Genomic DNA, 27,035 nt, shown 5'->3' with positions numbered 1-27,035 from the left:
GTCTTGGGCCTTTTCCGGTAACTGAGCTCCCCCACCAGGAGCACCCCCCCCCATGAGGTATTTCCCTTCAGACTGAGGGCAGCCCTTGCCCCCGCCTCCCTTCCCCCTCCATTGACTCTGCCCACTGAAGTCGAGAGACAGTAGGGAACCTGATTAGGTGTCACCGCAGAACAGTGCTCCCCATGTGACATTGCAAGTGAAGGAACTCAAGAACCAAGATGTTGCAGGTGAAGACACTGGCCTGAGGCCGCTCCAAGGCGGTCCTCACCGCCTGCCCCCTCAGTGGAAACACTGTTTGGTTCTGTCTACACCTTTTCTTTTCTTAAATGACAGAGGCACTGATTCCCAGGTCGGATCCCTGTTCTGGGTTAGCCGTCCACGTGTCCTCACTGCCTTTTAACACTTTCAATAACTTCAGTGAGAACATGTGGGGAGGGTTGTCCAGAGGTGGAAGCCCCCCAGGCACCGCCCTTCGCTTCCCCCCTGCCCACAGACCTGGACACCCCCTTTTAGTTTTCAAGCTCTGCGGTTTGGAGGAGGAGCTTCACGTCAGGAGTCCTGCCGGTTGTCACCTCAGCTCTGAGCTGCCCTTCGCCAGACGCTTGAGGGCGGCAGATGGGTGTGAGTTCAAACTGTAACCCCTGGGCTGGGGGGAGCTTCTTCGTTTGACTTTAAATGCTCAGAAAAGTGACCGATCCCCACTTCACAAGGGTGTGGCCGTAATCAGTGTTGATGAAGCCCTTTGAAACGCTTGGATGAAAGGGCCTGAGTGACCTTGCGCTGTTGCTGACCGTGTCTGTCTGTAGCCGGTCATTATGCGTGGGGAGTGATGTGCTGTGGAAATGGCTGTGTAACAACTCCTCTGCTGTCTGTGTTGGGAGGGGGGATGTGGCTCTTACAGGTGGGGTTTATTTTTTCCTAATTTATTTTGCCGCCTTTGAAGGACACCTCAGAACACGTGGGAGACATGTGGAGCAGTAATTCTCAGGAGACTGGCAGTCAGACCTCCAGCTCTGATCTTCCCGTCCTCACCTTGGGCAGGTGACTTCACTTCTCTGAGCCTTACTTTGTTCATCTGTAAACTCCTTCCAACTTATGTGCTAAAATAGGACTCAGTCGTTAGTACCCCCTTCACAGGGTTGTTTGTGGCCTGAAGGATGCATAGAAAGGGCTTAGGGCCACGCCTGATGTATATAAATGCTCCGTAAATATCAGCCTTTGTTATCATAGTAACCTTTTAACCGTGCTTTTTGGTGGTTAAATTGGTTAATTCTCGCGAGTTTTACAATTTTCATTTCTCGGTTTCATTCCTCACCACCCGCCTCGCTGAGACAGCAGCGGCTTGTCTGTATGACTGCAGTTGCATGTTTTTTGTTCTTCTTCATCTCTTTACTTCCACTTGGCAAGTTGTTAACGACACATTCTCAGGCAGCCATGTGCATTTAGTCAGCATCTCATCAGAGGACAGCGCGGTCTCTCTGGGTAAAAATAGTACAGCTGCTACCAGTTACAGGTTGAACCATGTGAAACTACCACTTGCGTAGGTCAAAGATGGTCAGATATTGGCAGTTTCGTATGTTTCATCTTAATAATAAGTCCTTTCTCCAAATTATCTCAGGAAGTTCATGCACCAGCCCTGAGAGAGGGCCCCTGTCATCCCAGCCAGCAGAGGAGGGTAGGGGTGGAAAACTTTTCCCTTCTCCGCTTCTAGGTTCTTTGGCTGGTCTAATAATTAAGTTGACATAAGACAAATGAACAAGAGAAAAACAAATTTAATTTCATGTGTACAGAGCCCCATAAAAAAAGTATGAGACACACAGGCAGTCAGGCAGTTGAGGCTTATATGCCATTCTGAGCTAAGGAGAAGAGGGCAGGGATCCGGGGCTTCAAAGGGGAGAAAGATAGTTCATAGGAAGACAAGAAGAGCAAACGTTTGGTAAACAGATGTTGGCCCTGCCACGCAGATAAGTCTTTCTGCTATAAAAGCTTATCTTGGATCATAGCTCTCTTCCTGGTACAGGCCCCCTTCCTAGTACAGGCCACCTATCCACATTCTTTTAGACATTTAAGGGAGAAGCAAAAAGCTTTCCTGAGTCTGCTGAGTGTTAATTGCCTTCAGATCAAAACAGTCCACATGCCAAAGTGGCACGTTTTGGGGTGGTGAATGCTGCTCCCACTCATGAGAAAGGAATGTAGGTTTAGCAAGGCAGATCTCAGCCAGGCCGCTTGCCCGTGGACCTGCAGCTGTGTGCCCCCCGTGTGTCCTCTGAACAGCCCTTGCTCTGGTCTCGGGTTTCTGCTCAACCCCTGGAGGCTGTTTCCAGCTCCCCTTTGTCTCCTATAAAGGTGAGAAAGCAGCTTTCAGGTGTTGCTGGAGCCAGAATCCTTTTGTCTCCTATCTGCAGTTTCTGTAGAATTGCTGCCAGTTAACTTTTTTTTTTAACAATTCCTCATTAGCGTGGGTAAATGAGTCTCTGGGTAGAGCACCTGCTGGCCTGTGCCCTCTAAAGAAACACCACACGGTTCCTCACGTTCTTTCAGCTGACATCTAAAACTTAAAACTTTTCGTTGTAAGTTAAAACATTTGCAAAATATGGAATTCCTGGCACATTTAAATACTGTTTTTTTCTTTTTAAACTTAACTGGAGCTCCTAGAATATAAAGACCACTCGATGCCCACCATCAGCCTTCTGAGAAAGCTCTTCTTTAACCTCATTCCTTTTCCCCCTGGAATTTGTATTTCCTTTCCATTTCACCCACAGAATTTTATCCCAAAATTGTGTCTATTTTTTTTTAATTAATGTTATGATAGATTGCAACCTTGTGAGATTTCAGTTGTACATTAATGTTAGTCATGTTGTGGGTACACCTCTTCCCCCTTTGTGCCCTCCCCCCACCCCCCCCTTTTCCCTGGTAACCACCGATCAGATCTCCTTGTCACCAAAATTGTGTCTATTTTTTAACACTTAAAAATTTTAAAGATACCTGTCGTGCTTCTTTACAAGAAAGAACATAGTGTGTGTAATCAAATTGTGTTTAAAAAAATTTCTGGGGCCAGCCGCATGGCTGAGTTTGGCACGTTCTACTTCAGTGGCCCCATTCAGTTCCCGGGCACGGACCTACACCACTCATTGGCAGCCATGCTGTGGTGGTGACCCACGTACAAAATAGAGGAAGACTGGCACAGATGTTAGCTCAGGGCTAATCTTCCTCAAGCAAAAAGAGGAAGATTTGCAACAGATGTTAGCTCAGGGTGAATCTTCCTCAGCAAAAAAAAATTCCTTTGATATAGGTTCATAAGTATTGATTCATTCTAGAAGCTTTTCTGTTGATGCAATTGAATAAAAGCAATTGATTAATGCAATATAATGTTTGGCAATGATTATTAATAAAAAATAACATTGTATTAGAAACGAATATCTGAATGAGAAGAACAGAGCTTTTTCTTTTTCAATGTTCAAGACAGATATTACTGATTGCTAGAATGAGTTTAGCATCAATTCTGTTACAAGTTTTGGTTTTGGTAGCTGAATGTGCCAAGAACCTCATTCCCATAAGTACTGGGAGGAGCGTTGTTATAGCAGTGTCACTCAGTGCTTTCAAGTCTTTCCAAGTTTTGTGCTAAAAATCACATAGTGATAAACTATTTTTATTGGCCTATCAGCTAACTATATGATTAGGGCCTTCTTTGTTTTTGTTCAAAGCAAAGTACTAGACACACTTAATTTGCAACAGGATTTGTTTTGTTTTCACAATTTCTGTGAAGTTTGCCAAAAAGGCATTATTATCAGTTATGTTGGTGACTTTTTTCACTTAGAATCACGTTGGCTTAACCTGATATATCCGGAAAGGTTTGGGGAAATTGAAATATTGTTAATTTTATTATACCTTTGCCTATACTGTATTGTCATACATATGCTTTAATTATAGTATATAATGCAAATACTTACTACAAATATTGGTACCTATATTATAACATAAATTTAATTGTAACGCTTTATCATGTGCTTGATATAAGCTAGTATACCGCAGTATACATGCTTGAGCTGCCGATGTAACCTAATTAACAAAGCTGGTCCTTACTGTCCAGCCATCAGTCAAATCAGACTCTGATTTCAGAAAATCCCAAAAAAGGCCAAAGTGTCCCATTTTGATGTCATGCCTTAACAGGAATATGTATGAGAGAGGGAAAGAAAGTAATTTCTAGAATGAGTATTTGTCACCAGAGAAACCTCCTGGGAAAGCAAATTTCAAAATTCCCCATGGTTTCTTGGTGGTTTTACAGCTCGGGGCAGTGTGCCAGAGTGAGTCTACGTGAGTGAAGGACAAGGCTTTCTTTGATAAAGTGGGAGAAAGTGTTGTGAAAGGTGAGACGGGGAACCGCCGGGAGCAAAGAGCATGGAAGGAAATGAGGATCTGGTGCTCGAACCCCTTACAGCTGCAGGGTCAGCAAGCCATTGTAGAAGAAGGTCTCTGGGCCCCAGTCTGAAGAGTGTGGCCTTCTAGAGCTTGCCACCTGGTTTCTGGTTTAGAAACAGCGTCCTAATCACGTCACTCAGAGCCTCCCTATTGTCTCCAAGCCCTTTGAGGTAGAGGTGCCCCCTCCCAATCCGGCCAGCCCACCTCGCAAGCCTTCTCCCTGGACACTCTGGTTTCCCTCCGTCTTCCCTGGACTCCTGCCCCGGCCACACAGAAGCCCTCACCTTAGGTCTCTCACGAGCTGTCACACACACGTCCCCATCTTACCTCTCGGGGCCTGTGAGCCCTCTTCCCCCTGGGTCTCATCCCTCCACATCGCCTTCTTTCCCTTCCTCAAAGGCACGTTGCTCGTTCCCACCTCCGAGCTTCCCATGGGCTGTCGAAGGCTTCTCCCACCCCAGCCCCACCACTCAACCTCTTCGGGTCTCCCTTCTGAGACCATTCCTCGAGACGTCTTCCCGAGCTCCTTCAGTCCTGTGCCTCCCCACGCACTGGATCAGGCCCCTGTGCTTCTCTGAGGGAGCTCCACGGCATGTGATTGAATGATCAGTTGTTTAGTGTCCACTCCGTGAGGACAGGGACAGGGCATGGCTTGCTTACAATCTGCATGGCAGGCACTAGGCACCGAACGAAGGAATCAGTGTCTGGAATGCGTTCCTGCCTCCTCTGTATTCCACTGCTGCGGTACCCCTCTCTAATATATTGTAATATTTTAGGTGTCTGTATCCTGCACCAGCCTGGGAGCCATTGGGTCCAGAACCAATTCCCCAGCCCCTGATAATAGCTGCTATCTGTTGAATACCCATCCTGTGTCAGGCGCTGTCCTAGAGCTTTGTATATTGTGTACTTTGACAGAAGAGTTAAGAGCATGAGCTCTAGACTTCCTGGGTTCCAATCCTGCTTCAGCCACTTACCATTTGCCTCTTAGCCTCTGTGCCTCAGTTTCCTCACTATGAAGTTAGATAATAATAGTACCTACCGTATAGGGTTGTTCTAAGGATTAAATGAGTTAATATGAATGAAGTGCTTAGAATTGTACTTGGCACATAGTGAGTGCTCAATAAATGTTTCTCATTCTCATTGTCATCATCATTTCTAATCTTTACAACAAGTCCGCTCTGTCAGTTCCAAAGGCGGAGCTCTCTCTGGTAGACCTGACTCCTCCCGCTAGCACATGCCTGGCACAGAAGGTTCTCATGATGTCCTGTTGTTGGCTGATGGATGTTTCTAACTATGAGAGCTAGTATTTATTGAAGGCTCTGAGAAGTCCTGCAATAGAGAAATCTGTTTCCCTGAGCCCTCTGCTGTGCCAGGAACTGTGCTTTATCATTTCCATGGAGTTATCTCATTTCATTCTTGCAGCCACCCTGAGGGTAAGTACTCTTGGTAACTCCGTTTTGTGGTTGAGGAAACAGATGCTCAGAGATATACCAAAGTCATGCTGTCATGAGTGACGGACGCTGGATTTCAGCTGAGGTCTACCTGACTCCAGAGCCTGACCTCTGAATAACCACCCTCCCACCCACTTATGATTCTAGAGCAGTTCCTTAGGAGCATGGTGTCTTCCCAAAGTTTCCGAGAAAGCTTGTCCCTTGCAGGTTGCCTTCTGCAGGGCTCTGCAGTCCACAGATGTTGGTTGAGTGTGTTGGGTGTGCTCACCCTCAGGCTGGGTGCCTTGTGGAGGGTGGAAGAGGAAAGAATTCAGGCTGGAAGTCCGAGAGCAGAGTTTAGTTACCGATCTGTCACAGCCTTTGCCACATGACACTGAGCCAAGCAGTTCAGACCTCGTGCCCAGAATGAATTCCTCCTTTGAAATTCTGCCACTTTATCCACACTTCTCTCTAATGACATGTATCACATTCTTCCCTTATGGCCATTTTTCTGTGCTCAGATTAAGCCATTTAGTCAGGAAACATAAACTGAGTATCTTCTATTGATCGGCAAAAACAAGAGAGATATGGAGAACCCAACTGAATATCCTTTCTAAGTGAAAGGAATACAGAGTTCCACCCATATCAGGTGATTATGTGTTAAAAGGTAATAAAGAGATTTGCAACAATAATAGCATAAGAGGAGGGGAAAGAGATGGAGCCATATAGCAACAAAGTTTTCTATACTACTGAAATTAAATTAATGTTAATCCAAACTAGATTGTTATAAATTAAGATAGTAGTTGTAATCCTGAGGACAATCACTAAGAAAATAACTCATATAGTAAAAGAAGTGAGAAGGGAATTAAGATGGTACACTAGAAAATATATCTATTTAACACAAAAGCAGGCAGTAATGGAGGAGCTGAGGACCAAAAGGGACATAAGACATACAGAAAACAAATAGTAAAATGGTAGAAGTCCTTTCTTATCAGTAATTATATTACATGTAAACAAATTAAACTCCCCTAATTAAAAGGGATAGTTTGGCAGAATAGATTTTTTAAAAATGTGATCCAAGTATATTCTATTTACAAGAGACTCACTTTAGATTCAAGGACAAAAATAGACTGAAAGTAAAAAGATATTCCATGCAGGGGCTGGCCCCATGGCCGAGTGGTTAAGTTCGCGCACTCCGCTGCCGGCGGCCCAGTGTTTTGTTGGTTCGAATCCTGGCGCGGACATGGCACTGCTCATCAAACCACACTGAGGCAGCGTCCCACATGTCACAACTAGAAGGACCCACAACAAAGAATATACAACTATGTACTGGGGGGCTTTGGGGAGAAAAAGGAAAAAATAAAATCTTAAAAAAAAAAAAAAGGATATTCCATGCAAACAGTCACTAAAAGAGAGCTGGAGTGTCTATACTAATGTCAGACCAAATAGACTGTAAGACAAAAGTTGTTACAAGAGACAAAGAAAGACATTATATAATGGTAAAAGAGTCAATCATTGAGAAGATAGAACAATTATAAAATATATGCACCTAACAGATCCCCAAAATACATGAAGCAAAAATTGGCAGAATAGAAAGACAAAATAGTTCGGAAGTAATAGTTGGAGACTTCCAAACCCCTCTTTCGCTAATGGATAGAACAGCTAGCAGAGGATCAGCAAAGAAACAGAAGACACAAACAACACTGTAAACCAACTCGACCTCACAGACATCCACAGAGTAACGAGAGCAAACACCCATTCCTCTCAAGTACGCGTGCAGCATTCTCTGGGAGAGAGCATATGTTAGGCTACAAAACAAATGTCAATAAATTTAAAAGATTGAAATCATACAAAGTATGTTCTCTGATCACAATGGAATAAAACGAGGAATCAATAACAAAGGAAATTCACAAGAATAAAGTGGAAAATGTACAAATATGTGGAAATTAAACACCACACTTCTAAATAGCCAATGGGTCTATTAAGACATCACAAGAGAAATTAGAAAATATATCGAGACAAGCTCATCCTAAAATTTATCTGGAAATGCAGGGGAGCCCCAACTAGCCAAAACAATCTTGGAAAAAGGACAAAGGTGAAGGATTTCAACTTCTTGATTTCAAAAATTACTACAAAGCTACAATAATCAAAACAATGTGGTAATGACATAACGATAGACATACAAATCAATACAGAGTCCAGATATAAACCTATATACCTATGGTCACTTGATTTTCAACAAGGGTGCTAAGACCGCTCAATAGGGAAAGAATAGTCTTTTCAACAAATGAAACTGGGACAACTAGATATTCACATATAAATGAATGAAGTTGGACTCCTTCCTCACACCATTTATAAAAATTAACTCAAAATGGATCAAAGACCTAAATGTTAGAGCTGAAACTATAAAACCCTTGGAAGGAAACATAGGTACAAATTTTTGTGACCTTGGATCCGGCAACAGTTTGTTTGTTTTTAGTATCATCTGGGTTACTGGGCTGGGGTTGGGGCTGGAGAATCCAAGATGGCCTCGCTCATGTCTGGAGCCTCGGCTGGTATGGCTTAATCTACTAGCAGTTGGCTGAGATAGCTAGGTCTCTCTCTTGGTGTTGACCGGGCCCACTCATATATGTGTTTGGTCTTCTGCAGAGCCCCTTTCTCTTCTTGTAAATAGGCTGGACCTCTTTACATGTGGCTGGGTTTCCCTCTGAGCAAAAGTAGAAGCTATAAGACCTGAGCTCAGAAGTCCCAGACCATCATGTCTATCTCCTTCTGTTGAACACAAGGCCAACCCAGATTCAAGTGGTAGGGGGAAAGCCCCCACCTCTTGATGGGAGTGGTGGCACTTGCATACAGGGATGGGAGAAATGGTTGGCAGCCATCATTGCAATTTACTACAAATAGTACCCCCAACTTTGGGACAGTATAATTGTGAAAGTAAAATGGTAAATGTCCTGCCTCTCCCCTGGGCCTCCACTGATGCCACCCAGTGGGCAGGGGAGGGAGTCCTTCATTATTGCGAGGTGGGGGTAGAAGTCCAGCCTCTCCTGACACTAGGAGTTGGGGGGAGTGCTCATCACTGGACCCGGCTCCCTCCATGGCCTTCTCTGATGCTCCCGGCAGGAGAGCTGAGGTGCCTCGTGACAGCCCCTCACGGGTGGAAATCTAAGCTCGCTACTTGGCTTGTGCTGGCGTGGTTGAGGTGGGGTCACGTTATTTTCTTGTGGTGTTTGGATGCAGCAGTTATTGTCTACAGGTTTCCTGTCTTGCTTGGCTGCTTATCTCCTGCTCCTTTTACTTGGAGAGAGTGGGCTTTTCTGGGGACTTTACTACACCCATTGATATGTCCAGGTTGCCAGTTTTACAAGTGTGAGCTATATGAGGCAAAAAGAAAGCCCAGAGGACTCACCGCTGTGTGGTTCCCCGGGCCCCCAGGTCCCCGGCCTGGCTGCCTTCTTCTCTCCACCTTTCGGAGTCTTCTTACGTTTGCTTTCTACATGATGTCCAGTGGTTTTAGTTGTATACAGCAGGAAGCAAAGGAAAAATTATGTCTACTCCGTCTTGCTGGAAGCACAGGTCCTGTAAGTTAGTTTTTATCTTGAAAGTTATAAGAGAATTTTATTGTACGTAAACAGCATTGAAATATTTAAAAGAACTTCTGATTCCTATGTTCATAAGAGCAATTTATTAGACTTATAAGAATTACTTATAATTCCTTGGTAAGATTTTGTTTCTAAAATACTAGATTCATGAATCTGTTATTTTTATAGCAATAATAATTCTTTTAAAAAAACCAAAACAATGCAGATAGCCCTTTTTTTCTATAAAAGCCACCCCCCTAAGAAAAGGAAGAAGGATAAAACACTTACGTTTACTAGGAGCTGGACTAGTAATCAACATGTTCCCAAACTGTGTTCCATGAAGCATTGATTCTGTTAGGCTTTTTGGTTGCAAGTAACAGAAACTAGCTCTTAAGCAAAAAAGACTGTGAGGCTGTTCCCAGAATCGAAGGAAGAGCTGGCGAAGCAGGCTTCAGGAAGGAGAAGCAGCAGGATGGCTGCCGGGGTCTGACTTGTCCAGGCCTGGCCTTGGGCAGGAGTGAGCACAGCCTTTTTTCAGCCTTTGTGATTCTCAGTCCAAGATTTGGATCCTAGAGAGAGAGTTTCTGACCTACCTGGCTTGGACCGAGCTTGGGTCATTGACGCATCCTTGTCCAGGGGAAGATGGAGCACTTTGACTGACAGTCCCAACAAGACTGTCCAGTGAGGAGTCGAGGGGAAGGAGGGAGTCCTCCACAGCAAATCAGGATGCTATTACCAGAAGAAAAGGAAAGTGTTTAAAATGTGAGGCGGGTGAGAATCACAGATGACCACTATAGATGCCAACGGATGGGTTCCAAGAGCTCTAGGGCCAAATGGGTTTGGGAAGTCTGAGTTAGACGAGGAGAAAGTGCCACGGAGGGCCTCTAACATGCGGTGCGTGGTGGGCCTCCAGGCAGTGAGTCAGGGAGGCAGTGTTTCCCAAACTTGTTTAACCATGTGATGCTTTTTTCCTCGGAATCCCATTGACATCTCTGGGAACCCAGTTAGGGAAACCCTGGCTTGGTTGATCTCCAGTGACCCTTTTAGCTCTGAGATCCTGTAATCCTACAGAGAAGACATAGTGTCTGTTTAATTCTATCTAACTAAGAAGAGGCAAAAATATATGAAACAACAGAGATGGACAAGGGCTGAGGGAGCACAGCTCAGGCTGTGAGAGCCACCTTGGGAAGAGGTAGAAGCCAGCCCGCTCAGGTCCATGGGAAGCCCCCAGTGACCTCCCATTAAGGAGCTGTTTGATAAAGGGAAGTGCATCAAAGCTGGTTTCCTGTCTGGCCTGATCATTCACTTGGTTTCTGTTGGCAGTCTGGCCTGATCAGAGGCTGAGGTCAGGGCTGGAGAGACCCTTGAGGTTATCCGGGCCAGCAGTTACGTTTTCCAGACAGGGACCCACAAGCCGAGGAGGGGAAGGGACTTGTCTCAGGTTATGCAGTGACAAGGCGGCAGAGCTGGAACTGGAACCCAGGTCTCCTGGCTCCCAGCTCAGCATCTTTCCTTTCTGCTGCCGTGCTCCCTCTTAGTGGGGAAGAGTCAAGGACGGCTGTGGCGGTTTCCATCACCAGTTCTCCAGCCCCCTCCTCCAGCTCTGTCCCTCAGCCAACTGCCCCTTCCTGGGGAAGCCCCTCAGCTGTCTAGGCACTCAGCATTCCAGGACAGGGAAGGGAGGACAGACAGGTTGACTTCATCCCTTATTGCTTGCTAATGATCTGTGCTTCTAGATGGACTGTGTTTTTCTTGTTTGCTTGACTCACCAGGGCCTGGCCCAGGCCTTGAAGAACGGGCAGGTTTCACACGGGAGGGCACCTAGCGGGGAGAAACCGCTTGACCAGAGTGGGACTCGGGAGAGGCCCGTCCTGGGAAAGGAGGCTTGATATTTGGCTAGAACAGAACATTTCTTTGGCATTTAGTGGTGGAATAATGCTGGGGGGTGTGTTGGGGACATAATATAGTGTGATTTAAATGCTGAGCCAAGTACACTTTGACCCAGCAGTCCCACTGCTAGGAATTTATCCCGAGGGAATAATCCTCACAAATGCACAAAAACACGTGTACTAGGATATTCAGTCACAGCGTTGTTTAAAAACAAGGACACAGCCCAAGTATCCAATAATAGAGAAGCAATGATACAAAGCATGGTGCATCCAAACGATGAGTTTGACACTTATTTGACGTTTGCTAGAAATGATGAATTAAATATGCCTGACAGAGGAATGTATTTCTAATATCTTAAGTAAAGAACAGGTTATAAAACAGATTGTAATCTTATTTTTATAAATTAAATTAACATTGCCGTTCGTATCTAAGTTTACGGACAGAAAAAAAAGTTGACAAGAGCAAGAACCAAAATGTTTATAGTAGTTATCTCTGGGGTTTAGAATTACAGGGGGCTTTTCTATTTTGTTGTTATTGTTCTTTTCATTTATCTGTTTCCTAACTATTCTGCAATAAATATTTGTTTGATAATTGTTTTTTAGAGTTAAAAAAATGCCATGCCAAGGAATCTGAACCTTATTCTTAAGGTGATGGAAATTAAATTTTTGTAAATGAAATAATTTTAAATGCCCTAAGCAACTTAGCGAGTTAAAAGAATCTCATTGGGGGCTGGCCTGCAATGGTGGCGCAGGGGTTAAGTTCGCACCTTCCGCTTCTTGGTGGCACAGGGTTCGCTGGTTCGGATCCCGGGTGCAGACATGGCACCGCTTGTCAAGCCATGCTGTGGCAGGCGTCCCAAGATGGGCACGGATGTTAGCTCAGGGCCAGTCTTCCCCAGCAAAAAGAGGAGGATTGGCAGTAGTTAACTCAGGGCTAATCTTCCTCAACAAAAAGCAAAAGAATCTCATTGGGACCCCTCTGGGAACGTGAAGATGGCATTGATAAAATGGCAGATAGTATCCCTGCCTGTGTTTCTCTTGTAAATTCTGATTTCTGAATGTTGCTTTCTTGTGCAAGACCATGAGCGGTTCATACATTAAGAGGAGTAGCCCAGCAGATTTAGGCCTTTGACCGGCAGACGAAGGATAGTGTTTTCTGCAAGAGTTTAATTCGAGGCCGTGTTTTGTAAACCGTCAAGGCAGCCAGATCAACCTTGGGCGGTAAAATTCCAACAGAGGGTCTGTGGTGTGGCTTTGTGATGGTGCTTCTCTGGTTTTGTTTTGGGACAGCAAACCATTGGGTTTCAGTTGTGTCTGGGGGCCCTTTAACTGAGGCCCAGCTCACATCTGCTCCTGTGAACTTTCCTTACAGGAAAACTTGATCGGCGCCCTTTTGGCGATTTTCGGACATCTTGTGGTCAGCATTGCACTTAACCTCCAGGTAAGTTTCAGTTACCAGCTCTGTCTGGGGCAGAGATACAGCCAATAAGCTAGGGTGCAGGGTGCAGGCCCAGCTGCTTCCCCACTGAGGGATGTTGCCTACCCCATCCCTGGGCTGGGCCTGAGACACTACCTTGTGGGTTGTTCCAGAATCTCCCTTGGTTCTTTGCCTCCACTTAAACCCCCATCACTCCACAACTCTGATGACAGTGTTCTCCATTACTTAAAAGTCTCTGGGGGTGCCTGGAGCAGCTGCTGCCGGGGTCCTGCCCCAAATCCCCTTGGCCCAAGAGTTCACAAGCAGCTGTGGTCTGGAGCAAGCTGATAGCTTGGAGAGCTTCTCCTGAGAGCACACCTGGCGTGCAGGTGAACTAGGAAGCTTGGCGTGTGTATTGGGGGGTGGGGGTGGTTGTTAATGCCTTCACCCAGTGGGGGATGGGAGTCAGTGGACAAAAGTCCCAGGCTCCCGTCCTTGGGCAGGATGTTCTGAGGTGAGTTCACAGGGTTTCTCGGAGGGTCCCCAGTAGAACGGAGGCCCAGAAGCCCAAGGCCTTAACTCACCCATTAATGGCCTCCCTTGGTTCCTCTCCCTTTCCTGTCTCACTTTCCTACTCTCTTACCTGTGTTTCCTGCAATCACCTCCCAAATCAACTACCTGCTCCCAGGTCCTTGTCTCAGGGGCTGCTTCTGGGAAACCCAGACTACGACTTGACACCTGTGGACAGGATAAATCCTAAGCACGCTCCCCAGCTCCTCTCTGCGGGCGCTGCCCAGCTTCCAGAAGGGTGGACTGCTCTGCCTCCCTGGAGCACACGCATGAACACATGTGTATGTGGTTCATCTTGGCTGCCATGCACACACGTGTGTGGGAGTGTTTCCTGTGTTTCTGAGGCCACGTGGTCTCTTAGCTGCTTGTCTGGTTCATGCTCTTCTTTCTCCAGACCAGCATCTCTGCCTCTATGCAGCTCCCATCAGGATCCTCTCCAAAGGGCAGCCTTGGTCGTCTAAGTCAGCATGACTTTCTAGCTTTCCTTAGTCACTGCCTCAGGTTCTGTGTCCCCAGTTCAGATTTCCAAAACAAAGAGTATTGGCCATACTTGGGCCAAGGATCCACCTGAGGGAGAGCAGGATCCATGAATACTCATAGGGCTTCCCAGCACTTCCACAGATGGCAGTGTGGCCGAGTGGGCGTCCCGAAAATGGGGACCCCTGGGCATTGCAGTAAGAGGGAGAAGGTCAGCCAAGGCCAGGCTAAAGTGCAGGTCTTTAGACCGTGGCTCCCACCCCAGACTGCACGTCACCTGTGCAGTGCATTAGATGTGCTTTAGAAATGCACGTTTCCAGGCCTCACCCGCACCTCCCCTGAGACCGACTCTAAGGATGACACGTGTATTTTTTGAAGCTTCCCAGGGAATTTTTAAGGCTTCCCAGCCATTTGAGAACTGCTCTCTTAGAATAGCCTTCTAGCATTTAGATCACTACTGCTTCCCTCTTCTCGGAGGAAGGACGCCACAACAACCTGACACATCTTCCCAAATAAAGGTGGGGTAGATTTAGCATACATCCATCATAGCATCTTTTCCCCAAACATCTGGGCAAATTGCACTCTTTTTTGGATTTCTAGAAGTACTGCCACATCCGCCTGGCAGGCTCCAAGGACCCCCGGGCCTATTTCAAGACCAAGACGTGGTGGCTGGGCCTGTTCCTGATGCTGCTGGGCGAGCTCGGTGTGTTTGCCTCCTACGCCTTCGCTCCGCTCTCGCTGATCGTGCCCCTCAGCGCGGTCTCCATGATAGGTGAGACTGGGGCCCCCCACCCCTCCCCCAGGATTCGCTTCCCTGTGTGACCACAGTGTCACCCCCAGGATCAAAGATATCCGTTAAAGCAGCTTTTACTTTGATAATGATAGCTAACCCTTGCACAGGGCTTCATACACACTGGGCCCTGCTCTAAGCACTTCACAGATCTTAATTCTTCTCACCCTCCCATCAGCCTTTTGAGGGAGATGCTGTTATATCCCCATTTTACAGATAACGAAACTGAGGCACAGAGCGGTGAAGTTACTGCCGTAAATCACACAGCTAGTGAGTGCAGGGCTGGGAAACAAACCAGGCTGTCAGGCTCCAGAATCTGTTTAAGATTCAGGAAGTTTATCAGAATTGCTTTTTATTTCTACTGCAGAAGAAGGATAAACCTTAACCCATTCATCCTGACACCATCAAGATAACCTAAGCTTTTATAGAGTTGAGATATCTTATGCCTCTAAGAAATGCACATTCAGCTTAGTCTCTGATCTTTTTAATTCTTTTTTTTTTCTTTTGATGGGGAAGGTGGTTCCTGAGTTAACATCTGTGCCAATCTGCCTCTATTTTGTATGTGGGACGCCACCATAACATGGCTTAATGAGCAGTGTGTAGGCCCACGTCTGGGATCTGAACCCGTGAACCCCAGGCTGCCAAAGCGGAACACGCAAACTTAACCACTATACACCACCAGGCTGGCCCCTCTCTGATCTTTTTACATCAACAGATACCATTTTAAAGACATCTGCCATTTTTCTGTGATTTTGGTAATCACTGAGCCAGTGTTTCAGATCATTTGAACCAACGAAAAGACAAAGGAGCTTTATGTCCATGAGGTCATAAATAAAATAGTATTAGAAAACAGTTCTTTTCTTCTTAAATAAAAGATGTCAGTAGATTAACGAACAATCACTTTCTATACAGAGGAGCAGGGACAATGAACTGCTGTGAAATGCTTCCTCCCGTCTTGCTGCCAGGCACCACCGCCTAGAGGCTCTTCTCTGCAATTAAGGGAGAAACTCGTATTTCAAGTCTCACTCTCTTAGAATTAAGAGGGAGGGCCTCTTCTACACCAGGGCTGGCATATGTGTGGCAGTTATGTGCCCCTCCTATACCCAAGGCAGACATCACTAATCAGTCACAGCATTTCTTCCTAGCTAGCCTAGCTGGGGCCTTAGAATTCCCAGAGCTTCAGGTAGTCACTGCCGATTACCAGGAGTTGGCAAAGGAGCAGACACCTGTTTGTGTTCCCTGATCGTATTGAAAGCCCCTCCTTTCCTTGACCATGGTTGGTAATCTGGCAGCCCACAAGATGAGTGAGGTCCGAAAATAGGCTGTGTTCTTTCACACACAGTATGGTTTTTAAATATAATTGGAATGCCGTTAGTTGAGGCAAGCCGTCTGCCATCGTCTCAACTTGCCCCTGTTGTCCACATCTGGCCCACTGTCTGCATTTGTGTTGTTGCCCAGCTTCCGTAGGTGTTTAGATCTGCCCCCTGCCCGTTGCTGATCTCTGCAAAGGGCTCTCAGAACCTTTATTCACAGTGAGGAGTAAGTGGCTGGGTGACGTAAATGTTAGTCTTTGAATTTTAATAAGGATCAAATAATCAAATTCTTAAAAATAAGAGGCTGAACTATAATGATGGGCCTTCAGGCATCAGCTACGGCAAATTAAGGGGTTCTTAGAGCTTCTTAAGTCACCCAGTGAAAACTAATATTAAAAATAAATTAGAGGCTGGCCCCGTGGTCGAGTGGTTAAGTTCACACACTCTGCATCAGCAGCCCAGGGTTTTCAGGGTTCGGATCCTGGGCACGGACCTAGCACTGTTCATCAAGCCATGTTGAGGCGGCGTCCCACAGAGCAGAGCCAGAAGGACCTACGACTGGAATATACAACTATGTACTAGAGGGCTTTGGGGAGAAGAGGAAGAAAACGAAAAAACAAAAAAACCAAGATTGACAATAGATGTTAGCTCAGGCGTGAATCTTAAAAAATAATTAATTAATATTAAAAATAATAACTACCATTTATTGGGTACCTGTTACTTATCAGTCACTGTCCCAACTACTTAAATAATAATAATAGCAGCTCAGTTATTGAGCATTTACCGTGTGACAAATGATTTACATAAACCATCTCATTAATTGCCCCTGTAATTCAGAGAGGTCAGTATTTTCAGTGGTGTTCTGATAAACTGACTCAGAGAGAGAGAAAGAGAGTGAGAGAAGAAGAAAACAAAGAGGAAGAGGAGGTGGCAGGAGGAAAGGAAGGCGGGAAGGGACAGAAAACTGAGAAAGGAGAGAAGGAAGACCTGATTTGTAGTGTTTCTGGTCTGTGTGGTGTAAACACCCCCACTGCGGCTGATTTCAGGCTACCAGTGGTTTCCTGAATATTTTACAGTGAGCAAGCTGGTGCACGCTGGTTCCAGGGCCCTATTTCACAGACTAGGACACTGAGACCCAGGTGAGGTGACTGACCCCAGGACACAAGCCAGAAGAGGCAGAACAGAGGCAGTAGTCCAGGTCTGTTCACGGTGAATGCCAGCCCCATCCTTTAGGCAGTCGCAAGGAAGTTTGGGTACATCGGCAAACGTGGAAGAGTCAGGGGAAGAAACGAACCAGGGGAGATGTCAGAGGTCGGTGTTGCAGTGGAAGGAGCAGGAGCCCTGGCCTCCGACGGTCCTCGTGCAAGTCCAGCCTTCCCTCAGCAGCTGCATGATCTCGAGTGGTCCTTGACCTCTTTAGCCTCAGTGTCCCCACTTTTCAAATGAGAATAGTACTAGCACCCACCTCAAAGGATGAACATGCTAGAAATAACTTATATAAATTACCTGTTCACAGCACGGCCCCAGCATACAGTGCTCCTGGCCTTGTAAGAAATCCTCAGGAAGGCTGAGGGAGGTGGAAAACCAGGAGGCACTGAGCTCTTGGGAGCAGGAGTGAGCGGTTAGGAAGGACCAAGCTCCAGTGCAAATGAGCCAACCCAGAGGGCATGGGGGAGGAACGCACCCACCCATTTGACTGGCGCAGCCTCACTTCCCTTCCCTGTGCTTTTTTTATAGCTAGCGCCATCATAGGAATCATATTCATCAAGGAAAAATGGAAACCGAAAGACTTCCTGAGTAAGTTCACTGATCTGAGCCCTGTCCTTAACTTTGCGCTTGTGCTTTTTTTCATTATAAAACCAGCTCAGCCCAATGTAGACATCCTCTGTCTCCTGCTCCCTTCTGTGGTTCTAGATTCCACCCTCATCAGGCTCCTGAGAGCTGGGTTTTTAAATCAGCGGTTCCCACACCTGGCTACACATCAGGATCCTCTGTGGGGCTTTTTAGGATGGACTTCCCTTCGTTCTCTTCAATCGGTGTTTATTGAGCATCTCTTGAGGGGATTTTCAGAGCCCCAATAAAGTCACCTTCTTTCCCTAACTAAGTTCTAAAGCAGTGGGGAGTAAACGTGGAAGTCAGACATGGAAGTCAGAAGTTAGCTTTATTACTAATAAAAGCTAGATTAGAGCTTGCAGCCCAGGTGTTCAGCCAAATGGACAGCTCACACTCTCCACCAGGATGCCCCAGCTCCCAGCTGGACCTGGGGCCAGTGTCCCAGGGAAAAATTCAGTCTGCAGCTTGGAACACTTACCCAGAACTGCTGCCTCACATGGTCTGGGGCTATGAGAAGAAGGAAGGAAAAAGAGCAAAGCCTCAGAGTTTAAATTCTTTTGATAGATTAGCTCCACTCAGTTGAGAAATGCAGACCAATGGGCAAGAGGCAGAAGTGGTGGTCCCTCCACATGGAAACCTGGGGAGCGGGAAGAAGTGTTCCCCAAAGATGCCTCCCAGGGGCCACACTCTGTTGTAGGTGCTGGGAACATAGCAGCAGGACAGATGGGGTTGCTGCTCTCATGGAGATTATAGTCTAATGTGTGTGTTGGGGGAGAAGGCGTACAATAAATAAGTAAACAACTAAAAACAAAATAATTTAGATCATAGTGCTTCAGAAAAATGGAATACTTCTTGGTGTAGCACTAGAGAGAAGGGGATCATTTGCCTAGACTGGTCAGGATCAGACTCTGAAGAGATGAAGAGCCCAGACCTAAATGACACTAAGGAGACTACCATGCCAAGGTCTGTGGGCAGAATGTTCCATGTAGAAGGAGCAGCAGGTGCAAAGGCCCTGAGGCAGGAATAAGCTTGGAGTGTCCAGTATCAGTAAGGCCAGTGTAGCTGGAGGGTGATAGATAAGGGAAGGAGGGCAGGAGAGCAAAGCAGCGTGGAGGACTGGATGATGGAGGGCCTGAGAAGCCATGCTGAGGAGTTAAGGAGTGACGTGATGGGGGGCCCAGACTCTGTCCCCTGAGATTTTGAAGTCTGAGCTGGGACCTGAGCATTTGCATTTTTATAAAGCTCCCCAGGGTGAAGTATATATGTCAGCAACATGCTTTGAAGTGTATCAAAAAAATAAGATGGCTTGATGAATGGATGGAGAGATGGGGAGGGTGGATGGATGTGTGATACAGCAAGTGTCATACATGTTTACCGTGTAGCTGGGGGCACTGTGGTGCTCACTGGACAACTCTTTCAGCTTTTCGGTGCATCTGAAAAATTCTAAAACAAAATGTCAGGGAGAAGCAGCTCCCAAGATGCTGTGGACACACAGCCAGGTTTGGGAACCACTGGTCTGAATCATTGGTGTAGAAGAAAAGCAAGGTGGGGCAGGAGGATGAAAAAGAAAAGAATCTTAGCTGAAAACGCAGACGATGCCAACAAAAGATGCCAGGAAGAGCAAAGACTCAGACTGATTTGCAGTAGTCCTGATGGCAACGTGCGGGGTTGGTCCCTGGGCTGGTTCTGAGACCAGTGTAGAAGTTTATGTCCCTTCCAGGGTCACTCTAGGTAGTCCTTGAATGATAGCCATGAATTGGAAAAAGATGGCCCCTCTGGGCATCTGTTGCTCAGTGGGCACATGCCTTGGTGAGCAAAGCATGGGCTAGATGTTAGGCCTCCTCACCACTCCAGCTAGGGGCCCTGTGCAGTGAACAACCTGCACAGCTGTACATGGCTGCCATGCCTAAAGTTCCATTAAATTCGGCAGCCATTCACTCATTGTTAGACCTGTGCTGGACACTGCAGGCAGAGAGATGAGGAAGACCTATATCTGCCTGAAGAAAACTTAAGACGCAGACTTGTGTAGCACAGAATTTACTGTGTCGAGTTTAACTACGGTTCGTTCATTTATTGAACAATTGAACAGCCAGTTTTTGAGCATCTCCTACATTTGTGAGGCCTGTAGTGAAAATAAAACACATTTTATATCATATCACATTTTCTAGAGTCAGTGGAGTGAAAGAGGTGTGGTTAGTTCTATCCTAGAAGAATCCAGAGGCCTGTGGTCACCGTCTATGCAGCTCAGATCTCACAGCCCTTTTCAGCCTGCTCGGGCCTGGGCTGCACCTCAAGAGGCTTTTCTCCAACCCCACAGGGTTGAGCCGGAGTGGGACAGGACCCTGGGGAAGAGTCAGGGGACTCTTGTCCTTCACCCAGGGACGTGCCTCCTGGGCCACCAGCGGTCCCTGACAGGTCTCGGGAGGAGAATATTGATGGTATTTAGATAGTTCCCTCGGGCGTGAGTTAAATAGCCAATTGGGAAAGGATGAGGTCATTTTGACAAGGTACAGAGGTAGGCTCTGAAAGTTTGCTTTTGAGCTTTTTTAAATTTGGTTTTGTAGCTTGCTCATAAAGTGATTCTAGCTTTAAAATAGTCCCTGTAAAATACACATTAAAACCACAGTGCAATACCAGAATAGCTAAAAAGAAGAAGAAAAAATATGCGGTTTTCCTCTGAGACTCTCCTGGTGGGAGTGGAAGTTGGTCCAACCACCTTGGAAAACCAATTGACAGGAACTAGAAAAGTGAACGTCCACAAATTCCGTGACGCGGGACACCACTCCTGGGCTCATAGCCGGCAGAAACACACACGTATGTTTTCCAAATGACGTGTACAAGAATGCTCATGGCAGCATTGTTTGTTACAACCCAAGACTGGAGACCACTGCAATGCCCGTCAACAGCAGAATGGATCAGTTGTGTCATAGCCACACATGGCCCACTGTACAGCAGGCAGTGAGCATGCGGGAGCTCCCACTGCACGCCGCAGGAGACGTGAATCTGACACACATCGTGTTGTGTGAACACCGACATGAGAACATACTGTATGAACCCACCTAAATACAGTACAAAACCAGGCACGCTGTCAGGACTGGTGGAAGTCAAGACAGTGTTGCCCTGGGAGTCGGGGTCTGGTGATTGGAAGGGGGATTTTGATGTCCTGCTCATGTTCCCTTTCTTGATCAGGGTGCTGGTTACATGGGTGTGTTCACTTTGTAAGAATTCATGGAGCCCTTTTTTGTATGCATGCTACACTTCCTTATAAATTTTTTTAACATTAAATGTTATTTTTTTAATAACATTGAGGAAACGAATCTATGTTTTAAAGTAAAGAAAAACCAAAAATACAGGCACCAAGAGGTCATCCATGATGTGTTGCTCCAGAAGCGCGTCCTGGCCTGGGGCCCACCCTGTGACAGCCTCCCCTCCCCCGCAGGGCGCTACGTCTTGTCCTTTGTTGGCTGCGGTTTGGCCATCGTGGGCACCTACCTGCTGGTGACATTCGCACCCAACAGTCACGAGAAGATGACAGGCGAGAACATCACCAGGCACCTCGTGAGCTGGCCTTTTCTCTTGTACATGGTAAGAGAAGCCTCTGGTCCTTCCACCTGAGATGGAGAGAGGGGGGATCGAGTCCTAGAAATCAGAAACCCAAATGGCCAGCAATAGGGGATCCCATGAATCGTGGCGTATTTCATAGCACCGAGGACCTTGCTTGTGGAGAGTATGTAGTTCACGGGGAAATGGTGTTTTTTATGACCGGAAACTGCTATATAGTATGAGAGCTTTAGTTTTTAGAGGTATTTGTAGGTGTGCACATATAATGTACCTATAAAGGCCTGGATGGAAAAACTCAAATTCTATCAGTACTTTCTCTGGGAGATGGAATTGTGATAGAGTTTTTATTTTGTTTTTGTCTTTATGTATCACCCAGAACTCCTACAGTGACCATTTCAAACTGTTATGGTAAGAAAAAAAGTTAAAATCTGAAATAATTATAGAATCGTATTTATTTATTTTTGCCCAGGATCACACAGCTGATAGAAACATGGGAGACCCTGGAAACTTTGTCCCTAAACCCCTAGCCAGATCCCCAGTTATATCCCATGTTAGGTCTGCGAATAAACTGATCAAGGAAGACATCTGAGGTCTTTGATAAAGCTGCTGGGATGTTCCTGTTTCATGCCTGGCGCCATGCTAAACACCTTTTTGTGTATCATCTCAGATTCTCTCAACCACGCTCCAAAGTCAGTTTTTCTCCCCATCTTATGGATGAGAACCCTGGGCCTCAGGGAGGTTAGCCAGCTTGTTGCGAGCTGGACTGGAAGCCTGGCCTGCCTGTCCTCAGGAGCCACCTTCCCTCACCACGGCCTGCTGACAAAGGCGGGCTCTGTTTTCCCTCTGACGCGAGCAGCCTGGGGCTGATCTAGAAGCCCCAGAACATCCTTTCTCCTCAGATTGCCCACAAGGCAGAGGATAGAGCTCCCCAACTGTGGTTATGCCATCTCCCTACCCCCAGCCAGCCCCAGCGTTCACTGGGTGGGGGCGGAGAGATGTCCGCAGGACAGAGCCAGAGACCCACGTCGGCAGGAGATGCTTTACCCCAGAACACAGACTTTTCTCCCAGGGAATCCTGGGTTCGAGTCTGTACAATGCTGTGGCCTTGGCCAAGTTGCTTAACTGGAATCTCTGCCTTCTCCTCTGTAAACTGGCAGAGTCACTGGACCTGGAGTGATTGTTGGGAGAGGGGGGTGGCACAGAAACCACCTAGCAGTTGACAGGTGCTCAGTGACCGACTCAGTTTGTCTTCCTTCATCGTCACTGTGCGGCCATGCTGCCAGCTGGAGAGATCTGGCCAAATCAAATTCAATAGATATTTCTTGAGTGTCTGCTGTGTGCCAGACACTGTGGATATAACATAAATGAGACCTGCTCGCAGAACTCTCGGTCTCTCAGGAGGCGCGAGCATCTACACGGCCATCTTGCGATAGAGTGTCGAGTGCTATTCCAGCACTGACGTAAGCAGCATGAAGAATGGCCAAAAACTTGGGCCCCCCGAATGCGCACGCTGGTCGGGAATGTTGATGAGTAGGTCTACAGCTGCTTGATGGAGCATTCTTCAGCAATTACAGATAATTATGACAACTTCGTAAAACATGGAAATTGTTTATGGTGCTAAAAACGGCCCAATACAAAATTGTGCATTGACTATGATAACAAGTAGATAAAATATGTATTCACTGTGACAAAGACAGGAAGAAACAGGAAAATGAAAACAGCTGTGTTTTATGGTCTCTAATTATGAGGAATTTTTAAAAATTTTCAGAATGCCCATTAATGTTTCAGAATTGGTTTTTATAATAAATAAACTTTGGGAGGAAGTTCGGGGGTGGACATGGAGCGGAGCCACTGTCGGATTTTTCTGCCCTTGTGTTGCTGGGAGCTGGGGCTGGCTTCCCTTCTTGGGACAGTATTGCCAAGTGTCTGGGCCTTTCAGGAGTGGGAAGGACAAGTCATTGGTGCAAGTTGGGGAACCTTCTCAAACTTGAGACTTGCCACTGTCTGATAGTAAGATTCTACTGATCGAGCGCTTTCTATACACCAGGCCCCGTGCCCCCTGGCTTCAGGCAGTGTAGACTAGCAGAAAACACATGGGCCCTGGAGCCAGACTGTCTGGATTCAGATCCCAGCTCTGCCCTTTGCTAGCTCAGGATTGCCACGGTGCCTGCTTCCTAGAATTATTGTCCTGCTTCAATGAGTCAGGTATAGATAAAATGCTTAGAACAGTGCCTGGCATATTTATGAGCTCATGAAGCGTGAGCTGTGCTTCTGGCGCTGGAAGGGAACAATTACCATCCCTGTTTCACAGAGTAGGTAACCGAGGTTTAGAGAAGTTAGGTGACTTGCCCAAGGTCACACAACCAGTGAAGAAGCAGACCCAAGCTCAAACCCAGGCCTCCCTGACTCCAGACGTTCTCTTCTTTCTGCTCTATCAAGCCCCACGCATCGGAGGCTTGGATAGGGGACACGGGGCGTGTGTTCTTGTAGATTTAAACAAAGAGCTCTTCTCCTCGGTGGACAAGCATCTCCCTCTTTGACCGACCCCCGGTTTTAATGGGGTTACCCAGGGAGCAGTGAGGTGGGAAGAAACCTTGACCATCCAAGACAGGGTGGAGATGAGGCCAGCGCGTCACCCTCGGCCCTGCCATGAGGGGAACTGTTCTCAGTGTTGTTCGGGGTTTAGAGAGGTTCGCTCTGTGGTCCCTCCTTTTCACAGGACATCTATCAGGAGTTTGGGAAATGCTGGGTGTTTCAGTTCCCTTTCAACTCGGAGGGTCTGCGACTGATGAAATCAGCAGCATAAACTCCGGGCCAGCCCGCCAGGGTCTCCCGGCCCTGCGTATCTCCGCGGCCCCGCTGACCTGCCCCCTTGCTGCTTTTCCTAGCTGGTGGAGATCGTCCTGTTCTGCCTGCTGCTCTACTTCTACAAGGAGAAGAACGCCAACAGCGTCGTCGTGATTCTGCTCTTGGTGGCCTTGCTTGGTAAGCGGGGGTCTGGCTGGTGGAGTTTTGCCACCACCAAGTAGCACCCCAAGGGAATGTGGGTTTAGTTTACAGAGCTGTGGGCTCTGAACCCAGAAGCCGTTTGAGGCGGCTCAGGTTGTTCGGTTCCCAGTGGTGGCTGCGGGAGCTGGGTCCCTGCTGACTGCAGGCGGCTCCCGTCAGTGACGTCACGCCACTGACCGCACTGCGCGTTCTTGCTCCGATCCCAAGTCTCCTGAGGGCCAGGAGCGGTGCTGGAGACTGCTGTGCAATGAGCAAGACGGCCAGACCCCTGCCTCGGGGCGCCGCCATCCTCAAGGGAGGAGACGGCAGTAAAGGGGGACAGATGCACAGATGATAGAAGCTTAGGTGGTAACAACTACAATGAAGAAGAGGAGAGAAGTGTGAGGGGCTTAAGAGGTTGTTCCAGAGAAGTCAGAGGTGGAGCAGGTCCCAACACCCGGGTCCTTCAGGGTCCACATAAAACCTATCAGAGGTTTGGAATTCATCCTGGAGTCAAAGGCAAGAGCTGATTTTGCTCTTTTCGTTTTCTTTCTTTTTAAAGATATGGGTGCAATGGGGGAAGTGGCTCCTAAATCAGATTCAGGCAAGGCTCTGGCCTGCAGAGTGTTTGGTATACTAAATAGAGCTGGGAGCAATACGTGTTCTTCCTGAAGGAGAAGTGGAGGGGGTGCGGGTGAAACCCTACTGCTGCATCCTAGTGTCTCTCCCTGGTTAAGCCACGCTGTCCTCAAAGTGGGCAGAAGAGAACACCCAGACCTCAGGGGGAGAGGGGTCCAATGTGACGTGCACGGGGCTCAACCGGTGTTATTTCCCTTCTGTCCTTCCCGCCTCGAGCCCCCACTCCAGCAAGAGGCTGTGAACCACACAGACACGAGTCACCATAGGACAGGGTTCCATGATTTTGTTTTTATAAACAGCTTTATTGAGATGTAATTTACATACCATAAAGTTCTCTTCTTTAAAGTGTACAATTCACTGGTTTTTAGTATATTCACAGAGTATGCAGCCATCATCATAATCAAATTTTAGAACATTTTTTCACCCCAAAAAGAAACCCTGTGCCCCTTAGCCATCACTCCGCATTCCTCCCTCCTCCCAGCCCTTGGCCAACCACTCGTCTACTTGCTATCTCTATGAATTTGCCTTTCTGGACCTATGATATAAATGGAATCACAGGATATGTGGCCTTTCGTGGCTGGCTGCTTTCACCGAGCATAATGTCTCAGAGGTTTGTGCATGCTGCCACGTGAATCAGCAGCCCATTCCTTGGTGATGCTGTTTTCAAAGTGGAGTGGAAGAGCACAGTCCCAAAGCCTTCCCTCCTGGTGAGTAGGAAGGCCAGAAGGTCCTGAGGCATGCTGGCCAACCCCCTCTGCCCGCTCCTCACTAACAAGGCCAGCCTGATGAACCGGCTGTGTTCACTGGCTGCCGTGTCTGAAAACCGCCGTCTAAGTAGCCGAGGGACCCAGATGCCCCTGAGTGTGATGGGCTGTTGGCAGGAGAAGACAAAATGAGAAGAAGCTGAGAAAAACAGGAAAGCAGAGCTTCTCATCCAGAACAACGGGCTTCATTTGTGCCTTCCTTGGGAGTTGTTCTTTTAACTCCTGCTTCGGCAGTGGGACCGGGCCGTTTAGAGTCAGAAGTCGTTTCTGCCGTGAAGCGGCGGTCTCCACAGTGAGGCAGGCAAGATGGTCCACAGGTGTGCAGGAAGAAAATATGAGAACTGATGTTTATTTTTATCTCCACCTTTTAAATGATATTTCCTGCACATTTTGTAATGTACATACCATATAAGTACCGTGTTACGTGACTGTAATTTTAAAATAAACATGTATTTGAAAAGTATGTGCATATGCATAGGGGCATGCATTCTGAACATTTGGAGACCTCTAGTCTAAAGAAATGTTTTTAAACATATAAATGAGTAAGCATTAAAAAAAACCTCTTGAGCTCTTTACACACCACACGTTTTTCCTGTGATTGCCATGAGAATGATACTCACAAGAGGTTAATTTATCCATTCAAAGATTGTTTTAGGGGCCAGCCTGGTGGTGCAGTGGTTAAGTTCGCACACTCTGCTTCGGCAGCCTGGGGTTCGCAGATTTGGATCCCAGGCACGGACCTACACACTGCTCATCAATCCACGCTGTGGCAGCATCTCACATAAAATAGAGGAAGATTGGCACAGATGTTAGCTCAGGGCCGATCTTACTCACATACACAAAAAAGGTTTTTTTGACCTCGCACCAGGTTCCAGGCATGGCACTGCCACTCTGGGGTTCAGAGACTCAAACCCCATGCACTTTCTTGGTGGAGTTTAGAAGTGACGTTTGGAAATACTTCCTGGGATTTTCTGTCCTCTCCTCCTTCATGGGAGAAGCACGAGAGATCTGACGTAAAGGGCATCTCCTGTCTGAAAACCACTGGGTTGGCTCTGCCAGTGTTCCCTCCATCTTCTTTGCCAAGTCCTTGGGGGTTATAAACTGACTTCCCGTTCCGAATCCCTCCTGGTCCCTGAGACTCCCACACGTCCTCATTCACCTTCTGCAGGCTCGATGACGGTGGTGACGGTGAAGGCTGTGGCCGGGATGCTCATGTTGTCCATACAGGGGACCCTGCAGCTCCACTACCCCATCTTCTATGTGATGCTCGTGTGCATGGTGGCAACGGCCGTCTATCAAGCCGCGTGAGTCGCAAATTCTTTTCCTGCTGGGCCTCGCCAGGGGCTCTCTTCTGTTTTCTGGGC

At 47.2% G+C, this 27,035-nt stretch overlaps 1 protein-coding gene across 4 annotated transcripts in view; it reads left to right on the top strand.

The window, feature by feature from the left end:
• Nucleotides 1–27,035, top strand: part of NIPAL3 (NIPA like domain containing 3) — a 48,049-nt gene that overhangs the window by 7,598 nt on the left and 13,416 nt on the right. For all 4 annotated transcript variants that reach the window (XR_011436512.1, XM_001501269.6, XM_070260725.1 and 1 more), the window contains exons 3-8: nt 12,692–12,760; nt 14,384–14,555; nt 17,624–17,683; nt 21,159–21,304; nt 24,169–24,265; nt 26,840–26,975. Coding sequence is in view for 3 of the 4 variants with exons in the window: in XM_001501269.6 (XP_001501319.2) it covers nt 12,692–12,760; nt 14,384–14,555; nt 17,624–17,683; nt 21,159–21,304; nt 24,169–24,265; nt 26,840–26,975 (680 nt within the window). In the remaining variant the exon portion in view is untranslated. The remainder of the gene's footprint in view (nt 1–12,691; nt 12,761–14,383; nt 14,556–17,623; nt 17,684–21,158; nt 21,305–24,168; nt 24,266–26,839; nt 26,976–27,035) is intronic.

The sequence above is a fragment of the Equus caballus genome, chromosome 2 (assembly GCF_041296265.1).
Source record: "Equus caballus isolate H_3958 breed thoroughbred chromosome 2, TB-T2T, whole genome shotgun sequence".
Lineage (NCBI taxonomy): Eukaryota > Metazoa > Chordata > Mammalia > Perissodactyla > Equidae > Equus > Equus caballus.
This window is presented reverse-complemented; position numbering and strand designations above follow the sequence as displayed.